The sequence below is a fragment of the Lolium rigidum genome, chromosome 2, assembly GCF_022539505.1.
Source record: "Lolium rigidum isolate FL_2022 chromosome 2, APGP_CSIRO_Lrig_0.1, whole genome shotgun sequence".
NCBI lineage: Eukaryota > Viridiplantae > Streptophyta > Magnoliopsida > Poales > Poaceae > Lolium > Lolium rigidum.
The window spans coordinates 164,374,844-164,386,457 of record NC_061509.1 but is presented as its reverse complement, the minus strand read 5'-3'; the positions used below and the strand labels follow the sequence as shown (position 1 = coordinate 164,386,457).

Sequence of the window (11,614 nt, the reverse complement as noted above, 5' to 3'; positions counted from 1 at the left end):
ATTGGGCATTACGACAAAGTACATAGACCGCCATCCAACTGCATCTATGCCTAAAAAGTCCACCTTCAGGTTATCGTCCGAACCCCTCCGAGTATTAAGTTGCTAAGCAACGAGACAATTGCATTAAGTATGGTGCGTAATGTAATCAACAACTACATCCTCGGACATAGCGCCAATGTTTTATCCCTAGTGGCAACAAGACAACACAACCTTAGAACTTTCGTCACTCGTCCCGGTGTCAATGCGAGGCATGAACCCACTATCGAGCATAAATACTCCCTCTTGGAGTTAAAAGTAAAAACTTGGCCGGAGCCTCTACTAGTAACGGAGAGCATGCAAGATCATAAACAACACATATGTAATAACTTGATAATTAACATGACATGGTATTCTCTATCCATCGGATCCCGACAAACACAACATATAGTATTACAGATAGATGATCTTGATCATGTTAGGCAGCTCACAAGATCCAACAATGAAGCACAATGAGGAGAAGACAACCATCTAGCTACTGCTATGGACCCATAGTCCAGGGGTGAACTACTCACTCATCACTCCGGAGGCGACCATGGCGGTGTAGAGTCCTCCGGGAGATGAATCCCCTCTCCGGCAGGGTGCGGGAGGCGATCTCCTGAATCCCCCGAGATGGGATTGGCGGCGGCGGCGTCTCAGTAAGGTTTTCCGTATCGTGGCTCTCGGTACTGGGGGTTTCGCGACGAAGGCTATTTGTAGGCGGAAGGGTAGGTCAAGAGGCGGCGCGAGGGGCCCACACCATAGGTCGGCGCGGCCAGGGCCTGGGCCGCGCCGCCCTGTGGTGTGGCCACCTCGTGGCCCCACTTCGTTGACTCTTCGGTCTTCTGGAAGCTTCGTGGAAAAATAGGGACCTGGGTCTTGATTTCGTCCGATTCCGAGAATATTTCGTTACTAGGATTTCTGAAACCAAAAACAGCAGAAACAAAGAATCGGCACTTCGGCATCTTGTTAATAGGTTAGTTCCAGAAAATGCACGAATATGACATATAATGTGCATATAACATGTAGATATCATCAATAATGTGGCATGGAACATAAGAAATTATCGATACGTTGGAGACGTATCACGCCTCCATAGGTGTTGTTCCCCCCGTAGGGGTTGTGCCCCCGTAGGGGTTGCCACTGCCGCCACCGTGCTGGTTGCCCCCGCCATTGGGACGATATGCACCTGGAGCGGGCGGGGCATAGTAGTCGGGCGCACGAGGGCGGTGATCAGCCGGAGGTGGTGGTCGAGAGGCGGCGTTGGCCGACGGGGTCCATCCTTCGACTTGAGCCTGCTGCGCCTGGAGTGCCTCGAAGTAGAGGATGTGAGAGTAGAAATCAACATAAGGCACGAACTTGTTACCAACGGTGAGTGATGCTGCGATGCCGTTGTACGCGGAGCCAAGCCCGGTGATGATGTAATCGACAAGGTCATCGTCGGAGATGGGCGATCCGGCGGCGGCCATGGAGTCTGCCAGAGCCTTCATCATGTGCATGTACTCAGCTGCGGATCGATCCTCCTTCCGCAGGCTCTGGAGTTGACGCCGAATATTCCTGACGTTGGCGCGGCTGTGAGCACCGAACATGGCGTGAACGGATGTCCACGCCGCGGCCGCCGTCTTGCAGCCAATCAGCTGGCACAAGATGGACGGCTCCATGGCTCCGAGGAGGAAGCCCAGAACCTTCTGGTCCTGAGTCCACCAGTGGTGGTAAGCGGGGTTGGAGACGGTCACCGCCTTGTCTCCCTCCCCCGTGGTGATCTCCATCGCCGGCGCGGGCTTGGTCCCATCGAGATGCCCATGAAGATCGGCGCCGGAGAGGTTGGGCAGTAGGAGGCCCTTCCACAGCAGAAAGTTGCCGTGGTCAAGGCGAACAGGGACGGAGAGCGTGATCGCGGCAGGAGTTGAGGCCGTCGATGAAGAGGTGAGGGCACCGATGTCCGTTGTCGTGAGAGCAGACGACGACATGGTGATGCCGCGAGGAGGGGCTCGCGGTGAGAGAGGAGCGGAGGCAAGCTCCGATCGGATCTACGACCGCGCATCGCGGAGAGAGGCTCGCGGCGGCGGCGGCGTGCTCTCATACCAAGATAAAAGAGATGGTTTAGGGCTTTGCGTGGGGTGAGCAGCCCTCACGTCTTTCCACTTTATATAAGGATCAGTACATGTACAATACACGTATACATACAATTATACAATAGGCTAGACTACTTAACACCATGAGCATCATCTCCCGTGTCTGCTCCAGCAAGCAAGCAGACAAATCTAATTATTAGATCAATCTAACTTGGCAGCAAACAAGGTAAAATACAAGACAAAATACATCAGATGGGGAGTAGGGAGAGCGGAAGGGTAGCAGGGATTGAGCCTACCATGGCCGCAGCTCCTACTATTGGGCAGTGCCGCACCAAGCCCCTCCTCCACCCAGCGCCGCCCCTTCCTCTTCCCTGCAACTCCACTAGGCGGAGCACCGTTGCCCCTGTTGATTATTTTCTGCGCGCCTCCGCTGCTTCTTGTCCGTGCCCAAGACCTTCTTGCTCTTCCCACTTGTCACCGCCCTCCTCTTCCTCTCTCCTGCAAAATCAAAAGAAGGGTTAAACACAGGACAAAGCCACCACCGCCGTTGTCTCGTCCGCCTCCGTCGCGGTTGTCGGTCATCCTCTGCGTCGCCGCCCACCTTCCAGACGCACTCCAGCAGCTGCTCCCGCTCGACACCGCGTCGTACCATAGAGAGATAGACAGAGAGAGGAAGAGACAGGCAGAGAGAAGACGCAAGAAAACCTGGATCCGAGGTGGAGGCGGGTGGTCTCTACCGCTGCTGCGGCCGCGTCCAGGCGTCCCCGTCGCTCGCTGCAAGCCACTGCCGCTCCCAACCGCGGCCATCCTCCCTGCCGTCGCCGGCTCGACAGCCTCCGCCCATCTCCGTCCCTTGAAGGCCGACGGATCCGCGGCCAATATGGAGAGAGAGAAAAGAGACGAAACGCCGCCGCCCGTTCTTGCCCTGCTCCGTTCCGTTCCCGCCGCCTGTTCCGTTCCCGCCGCCGCCACCGTCGGGGCTCCAGCAGCCAGGAGGCGTCTGATTGGGAGGAAGCCAGGAGGCGGGGATTGGGGGAGGAGAGGCCCAATCTCGATCTAGGGTTTTCACCTCTCAGCAGACCAACGAATGAAACGAGCGACGCGGACGAGCGCTGATGGCTGCCTCCGACTGCTGGGCCCCACACACAGACGGTCCCACATGTCATAGACCTGCTTGGAAGACAAAAGAGTGAGGAAAATATTACCAGATCCGACGGCCAGGGTGAAAAGTGGGTGGGCAGCGTTACTGTAGTGGTGAAAACGGGTGGATATGATGGATTTGGCCCTTTTGAAGCCTCCACCGGGTACTCTTGGAACATTTATAGGAGGAATCTACCGATGGACGCATATATTTGACTTTTTTTTTTCTGTTTCTGGTCCGAATTAATCTTACTTTCGATTCGAATCCGTAGTTCAGTATATCCATATTTGAATCTCAAACCGATCAATATTCGTCACGATCGCATTTGAATCCAAAACTGATCAATATTGGCTATGAATTCCAAAACTCAAAAAATATACTATATGTGATAAAGGATATGGCATGAGCAGTATCTGATCTGATTCACAATCCGTTTGCACCCCTACCAGCGCGCTCCCGTGCCGTGGCCGTACTCCTGCCCAGCCGAGACGGCGGCCGCCCTCCGTCGCAGTGTCGCGCCTCCGCCCCAACAGACCTCGCTCCTCCGCCCTCACCGCGACTCCCCGCCCGCTGCGCTCTCGCTTTCAACCCCTTCTCCGGCGTCGCGCCGTTTCCGCCGTCAGCAGCGGCACGTCGCCAGTGCCCGCGCCGGTGGAGCTCGGGGAGGCCGAGTAGGAAGAGTGGACCGTATCGGCGGTGGTGGGCGTGGTCCACTGGTCCCGCGCCGGGATTCCTGCGGCCCTAGCTGCTGTTACAGAGAAACCCTAACCCTAGCTCAGATGAGCCGCCGCCGTTACTCGCTGGCGCCAGCGCCTCCGCTGGACGACGAGTTCCTTCTGGAGGAGATCCTCCTCCGCCTCCCTCCGCAGCCCTCCTCCCTTCCGCGCGCCTCTCTCGTCTGCAAGCTTTGGCGCAGCATCCTATCCGACCCCCAATTTCTCAAACGCTTCCGGAAACACCACCGTGAGCCTCCTCTGCTCGGCTTCTTCACAGGCCATATTGCCGCGCTCTTCACTGCCGCCCTGGACTCGCCTGACCGCATCCCTCACGCCCGCTTTTCCCTGCCGCAGAGAAACCGCCCCGATGAACAGTGGTTCTTCATGGGCTGCCGTCACGGCCTCGCCGTCCTGATCAATGGCAATGAGCGCGAGGTTGTCGTGTGGGATCCCCTCACCGGCCAACAGCACCGCGTGCCATTTCCATCGGGTATGGACAATAGACTGGGGAATTCCTTTCAGGCCGCCGTGTTGTGCGCTGATGCTGAAGATGAGCATGTGCACGGAGATTGCTTCTTTTGTCCATTTAAATTGATTTTGGTTTGTACCGGATACAAGCATGCATTCGGTTCTCTCTACAATTCCAAGTCTGGTGTATGGGGAAATATTGCCTCGACGCCGACTACTGATGAGTTATCTATAAGGCCCAGCATCCTCATTGGGAATTCAGTTTACTGGTTGTTTCCTGGAGGTGATATCCTTGCCTTTGATATTGAAAGGCAAACCCTTGGTGTGATTCAGAAGCCGCCAGGTGCTCAGACTGCCGACTACTGGTCCTTTCAGCTCTTACGGACAGATGATGATAGTGCCCTTTGCTTTGCGAATCTGTCAAAACTGAGAATATATATATGGGTGAGGAAAAGGAACTCCTATGGTATCGCGAGATGGGCGCTGCAGCAGAAATTCATTAAATTGGATGTGCTCTTTCCACAAAGAATGGATAATGACTACAAAAAGGCGACAATGGTGGGGTATGATGAGGAGTCAAATGTGATTGTTCTGGGTACCTATCTTGGTGACTTCATGCTTCAACCTGAGTCAATGCGGTTTACAAGATTTTCTAAAAGAAATTCCTGGGATAACAAGATGCATTACCCCTACACAAATTTCTACACTGCAGGTAATACCTCGCTATCTTCATTGAACAAGCAACCAAAATCCTAATAGTTCTTTTTATTGGATGAGATTTGTTCCAGTTACTTTTGGATCACAAATGGTACATGATTAATGTAGCATTGTTTGCGTGATTAATTATTGAGTAGGCATACAAGTGTAAATTTAGTTGTTTGTTTCTTTGTTGGTCCAGTGGTGATCTTATAGTGATGTAATTTATAAGTTTATTGGTGTGCTACATTAAAGCAATAACACGAATATAGCTATTACTTTGTTTTCTAGTGATTACTAAATGCTAACTGTGGTTTTGTGCTAACTGCTAAATGTTAAAGCATGATTTTTCTAACATGTGGAAACAAGCAACAACTACACTAAAAGAATATAGTGAAACCATCTAGCTTTTTCCATTAAATATTTTCCTTGCTACAATTTTTCAGCTGAATGTGAATAATTCTGGATAGATGCATTTTCTCTGAACATCTACCAGTCTTAACATGTCTGTTAAAGGAGTATTATTTTTGTTCTTCCTTTCACCTGCTAATACATCTCACTTCATTTATTATTATTTTCACAAAAGCTACATTCCCCAGCTCATGCCACATAATCTATAATTATTTGCAACTATGCCTTCTCACCAGTTAAACTTTTCTGTGAATTTTCCTTGGTTTATTGGCCTTCTTTTGCTTTTAGGAAGGGGAGTTGGGTGGAAATGGTTGGATCTGAAATTGTGAACACACGAGACCTGGTGATGTGCTATGGTGGTTGAACAGGTGAAGTATTTTTTTTTTCTTTGTTACTCGATCTATAAGATGATGCATGATCTATTATTTTTGGGTTTCTAGCTCATGGATATGCTTAATAATCTGTCCAGTTCTTACATTTTCAAAAATCATGCATTTGAGTCACATACCATATATTTCTGCTTTGTAAGCCTCTTATATGCCCATGATACACAAAATAAACCTTGATTGACTTCACAAACTAGGAAGTTCAGTTTTTCCTCTAATGGAGTCACTGATCTTATAGTTTCTGCTCTAGCAAAAGAACTTTGAGAACATGTCAACTGTAGAGGTTCGAAGGTGTGCTAGTAGTAATTGTTTTTGCATTGCTGTTCTCCAGTTGTAATGTTAGTTTTGCCCAAAATTGCTGGATGATTCAGCTTTGGATATTTATGTATAATCTGCTCAATGGTTAATTAAACTTAATGTTCATTATTGGAATCATATAGATTTGGCTTTTCTATGAGAGAATACAAATTGGTTTGACAGAGATGGCGCTGCTTGCTCTGCAGGTTCTAGAGCTGAATTGCGGCTCCTGAGAAGCATAAATGGCTAGTTGGTCATGCTGTGGCATGTGATGTGGTCGATGCTGAAATTGCTCCACCGTGTAGAGTCTAGGTTCTTCTACTTTGACATACTGTGGCCTGTGAAATGGACTTGTAGGATATAATTATGTAATATTTTCTATGACCTAGTATCAGTAGACATTAGTCAACTTGCATGCCTGTTACTGACTCATGCATTGCTTTGGTAATATTGTTGCTTGGCCCTGTGATGTGAGGTACTAACTAAGTGGATGGACAAGAGGCTGTGATAATGCTATCTCACAGCACCTGATCACCTCTTGTAGCAGAGGTAGACAATGCTTGATGTAAGATATCTAGTATTAAGGCTACTGTCCATTTAGAGAACACCACATAGGAAGGTAAGACTCCTATCTTCAGGTCTCTAGGTATTTAATGAGGTTGATGAAACTTATGAAGCCACTGTCCGCCTTGCTTGGCTTTGATACCCGCTCTTTGTTCTGTTCATTCCTGGTGAAGAAGGCGCTTGATAGTAGCTTGAACCCTGTCATTCTTATGACTCGCTCTATGACTGTTGGTAATGGTCACTTGCCTAGCCCCAATTGCTACTTCAGAGTAAGGTTTGTCAGGAACCACTGAACTTTCGTTTTTCAGGTAGAACATGATGCTTTGGCACCTCTGCAAGTTTATTTGAAAAGCCACTCTCATGTTGATGATATATTTGCATGATGGTTTCCAGCTCTTGAAAAATATCTCTCCGATGTTCCTTAAGGATCTATGTGATACAATTGTATTTCAGTATCTGGAAATTTGCTGCTGATAATTTCTCATAATTATTATTTTTACTTGGATTCGTGGAGTGCAAGAACCAAGATGCACAAAAGGTAGCAGTAACTGGTCTATGTAAGTGCAATAGAGGAGACAAGGCAAAAGAATGTTCTGATTCTTTTGTTATGGTCTGAATTGTAATTTTGTAAAGAGGTTAATTTGAGGATATTAACAATTTATTCTTAAATGCTATTCCAATTCTGGATCTGCCATTTAAAATCTTCTTCTGAATTACACTAAAAGTTTGTTTTCGGTTTTGCATTTTTAAAAGAAACAAAATGCTTGCACATTATCTATTCTCTCTCGAATGTATGCCTCTGCTAAATTTTGTCCTTTCACCTATAATGGTCTGGGCTGCACTACAATGGGTTTCTTCATACATATTTTGCATATCTTTTAACCAAAGAAAATGCTTCCGATATTTATAGACCCTAAGTTGCTCTATTTTCTCTTCTATGTATATTTTCTGCAAAATTTTCCATTTTTCATGAAAAGGTCTTGTATGCACTCGAAATTGATTGCTTGAGCCCCTGTGTAGGTTTACCTCCCATCTATAATGTTATTTTTGTTGCAGCTTCTCGCATTATGAGTTCTCACAGTTTTGGGGATTTTGTTGACTAATTCAGTGTGGATCATCTGACTTACATTTTTTGGGATTTAAGTGACCATGTTTTCGCAGCTACCAGGGAAATTGTGGAGACCTCGAGGTCGGTGGGCTTTCTCGCGTTGCAGCTATCTGAGGTCTGCTGGCATAACGTTTTTCTTTTAGCGTGCGGAGCATGTTCTCTGTAGTTAACTTGTGCACTCTCGAAGTATTGCCATGTATTGCTGCTGCTTATTTCTAACAAAAGTTTGGCCTGAGGCCCTTTGGTTTATTCTTCATGTTGCCTTTCATAAGAGTTGCAGTAGCATTCCCTCTTTTACTTTTTATTCAGTGTTATGACTGTACAAGTGTAGGGGAAACCTCAGTTGTGGGCCAATCTAGTGAGAGCCATGTGCTGCTGCAAAATGGCGAGGTGTTTTTCGGGCCACTGAAATCTGGGAGTAGCCATTTAGGTTTACCTGTTCTGATGTATCAACTGCTAAGTAAAGTAGCACAGTAAGTGATTTTCAATGTTTCTCTGCATGTGTACTCTCTTAATTGTTGCCCCTGTGCTGCTGCTGCTTCTTTCTGTGTATTATTATGAAGGTTCTTCTTTTGTATGATGTGGCCTGTCGAGTGGACTACTAAAATTGAACTGTAATCTTTCGTACGACTAATTTCCACAGACATTAGTCAGCTTGCTTGCCTGATTAGGAGAACACTGATGCTTGGCACTGTGTGTGATGCACAGGAAGCAACTGTTACGTGATACATGGTCTTTGTCAATATATACAAGTGATCTCCAGTCTTGCTAAGTGATGTGGCTGTGATAATTCTATTTCTATCCTTTAGCTCTTTCCCTTTACACCTTGTAATGGCATGAGGTTTTGCCAAAATTCGAAGTTCAGGGTAAAAACAGAAAAAAGAGCAAAAACAAGTAATGTAAAAACAGCAAAAAGAGCAAAAACATGGTGATGTAAAATACTCGCATAGTCGCATGTGATATAAAATACGAGATGATGCTCTAATGGGGCTGCCTTCCGGGCCAGTCTTCGCAGCTTGACACGGGCTCTTTGCTAATTTGTCGTGCGGTTCTGGCTCGGGCCTGAATCTGTCAAACTGAAGAGTTCGGTTAATTTGGTTAATTCGGTTCGTTTATACTGTTTGATGGTAATACGGTTTTAATAATTCGGTAAATACGGTTGTGTACGAAAATATGGTTCGGTTTCGGTAATAACCATTCAAGTTCAGTTAGGTTTCGGTAATAACCAAATTAACCAAAGTTGACGCGAATTTTGTAATAACACGTAATTTTTATGGTCAAATATTTTCAGTTTTGTATTTGGTATGACTGAATTGAGTCTATCGTAACAGGCTAAAACTAAAAAGTGGTTCAGTTTCCGCAAAAATAAAAAATGCAGCGAATCAAGTTTTAAACGTGTAACCTGTACGTCAAAATATTAAGATGCACGTCCAAACTAGTATGATAAAACAATTTTCATTTTAACCATTGCACTTGTCGCCCTATATAACAGTTATATGCATAGTTGGGTTGGGCCGGACATGGAATTCTATGTATGGATGGCAATGTTCGGTTTTCATTCGGTTAACAGTTTTAATTCGGTTTTAAACTGAAATAACTGCACCTCTAATGGTTAGCTCTTTTGCTAATGGTAACCTAACTAAAAACTGAAAATAATCATAATTTGGTTACGGTTAGGTTTTTTTTGGTTCGGTTTTCAGTTTCAGTTCGGTTCCCGGGATCCCAGCTTCGCAAACTCCTGGTGTGTTGCTGTCGGATACGAGCATCGCGCGGATCCGGAAAGTTGAGAGAGACACAGCTCCACGTGTGTGGGCCCCATCCTTTTCTCTTTTTTTTTTGCTACCTTAGGCCTCTGATGTTGCTACCAGTGTAGGCCAGCTTTGCTACCTTAAGCGTTGGGCATTGCTACTGGCGGTTTCTGGCGTTGCTATCTTGGATGGACGGAGTTGCTGCAAGATTGGACGATGTTAGAGCATCTTCAGTCGTGTCCCCCAAACCGTCCCCTAAAGCGCACCGGATCGAGCGTTTGGGGGACGTCGCTCCCCAGTCGCGTCCCCCAAACGCCGCTCCCAAACATTAAAAATAATTTAAATAGATAGAAGAAAACTCTACTAATATTCAAATCGGTTCAACATGAACAAATTACATATAAAACTTCGAAAAAACATAATGAAATTACATATAAATTATTTTAAACTATTTCATCTTCTTCTTTGATGATGGCCCCGCCTCGTCGTTGTCATCACGGTGGCGCTTCCTGCTAGTCACCTCTTCCGAAGAGGCGGTGTCGGCCGACCCATCGGAGGAACTAGTGTCCTCCTCGTTGTCGCCGGTGCTCGCCGGCTGCGTCTTGGCCTTGGCCTTCGCTTTCGCGTCCGCCTCCGCCTTCGCACGGGCCGCCGCCTCCTCTGACCCTTCCTCCTCCTCGTCCTCCTCCACGCCCAGCCATTCCTCCTCGCTGTCAAGTGCCGGCAGGGAATCGTCGCCGTTGCTGGGCGTCCGGGTTTTGTCCCACCAATGGCGAAATCCATTAGACTTGCCCTCGCTGGAGGTGTCGGATGGAAGCTGTGAGGTGTAGCTCATCGTCGCTGGAGGTGTCGGATGGAAGCTTGGATGAATGGCGGCCGATTGAAGATCCGAAAGCGCCTACGTACGGGTCTTATTGAGCGCGGATGAACGTCGGCGCAGAAGTCGAAGAGAGCGGCGGTTGCTCTTCCGAGGAGTCCGCGCTCCATTCTGGCGGTTGGCGCGTCGGTCGACGCGGTTGCCAATGCGACGGTTCCGCTTCCCGGAAACTACACCGTCGCTACATAGGCGACGGTTGAGCATCCGAGCCGCTGACGCGTCGGGCCTGCGCCTCCTCGCCTCTCATTTCGTTGTGTCCGGCGTGCCCGGAGCGTCCCCTGTGTAGCGGGGACGGGCTCGGGACGCCGGACACCGTATTGGGCCGCGCCGGACAAAAAAAAGGCCTTTGGGGCGCGCGACTGGGAACATTTTTATGTCAGGCGCGCCCCAAATCCCTTTTGGGGACGGTTTGGGGGACGCGACTGGAGATGCTGATGCGCACAGCAAGAAGTTTTCCTCGTAAAAGAAACCAAGGTTTATCGAACCAGGAGGGAGCCAAGAAGCACGTTGAAGGTTGATGGCGAGCGGATGTAGTGCGGCGCAACACCAGTAGATTCCGGCGCTAACGTGGAACCCGTGACAACACAACTAAAGTACTTTGCCCCAACGAAATAAAGTTGAGGTTGTCAATCTCACCGGCTTGCCGTAACAAAGGATTAACCGTATTGTGTGGAAGATGATTGTTTGCAGAGAAAATAGTAAAAACAAGTATTGCAAAGCAGATTTGTATTTCAAGATTAAAGAATGGACCGGGGTCCACAGCTCACTAGAGGTGTCTCTCCCATAAGATAAAAGCATGTTGGGTGAACAAATTACAACAGGCAATTGACAATAGAGAGGGCATAACAATGCACATACATGACATGATAAGTATAGTGAGATTTAATTGGGCATTACGACAAAGTACATAGACCGCCATCCAACCGCATCTATGCCTAAAAAGTCCACCTTCAGGTTATCATCCGAACCCCTCCAAGCATTAAGTTGCTAAGCAACAGCACAATTGCATTAAGTATGGTGCGTAATGTAATCAACAACTACATCCCTGACATAGCGCCAATGTTTTATCCCTAGTGGCAACAAAGACAACACAACCTTAGAACTTTCCTCAC

At 47.7% G+C, this 11,614-nt stretch overlaps 1 protein-coding gene across 1 annotated transcript; it reads left to right on the top strand.

Moving 5' to 3' along the window:
• Nucleotides 1-3,906: 3,906 nt before the first annotated feature.
• On the top strand, nt 3,907-6,620 carry LOC124692545 (F-box/LRR-repeat/kelch-repeat protein At2g27520-like). Its single transcript, XM_047225941.1, has 3 exons — nt 3,907-5,127; nt 5,811-5,890; nt 6,412-6,620. Exons 1-2 carry the CDS (start codon nt 4,011-4,013, stop codon nt 5,849-5,851), a joined length of 1,158 nt encoding a protein of 385 aa, XP_047081897.1. The 5' UTR covers nt 3,907-4,010; the 3' UTR covers nt 5,852-5,890; nt 6,412-6,620.
• The last annotated feature ends 4,994 nt before the right edge of the window (nt 6,621-11,614 follow it).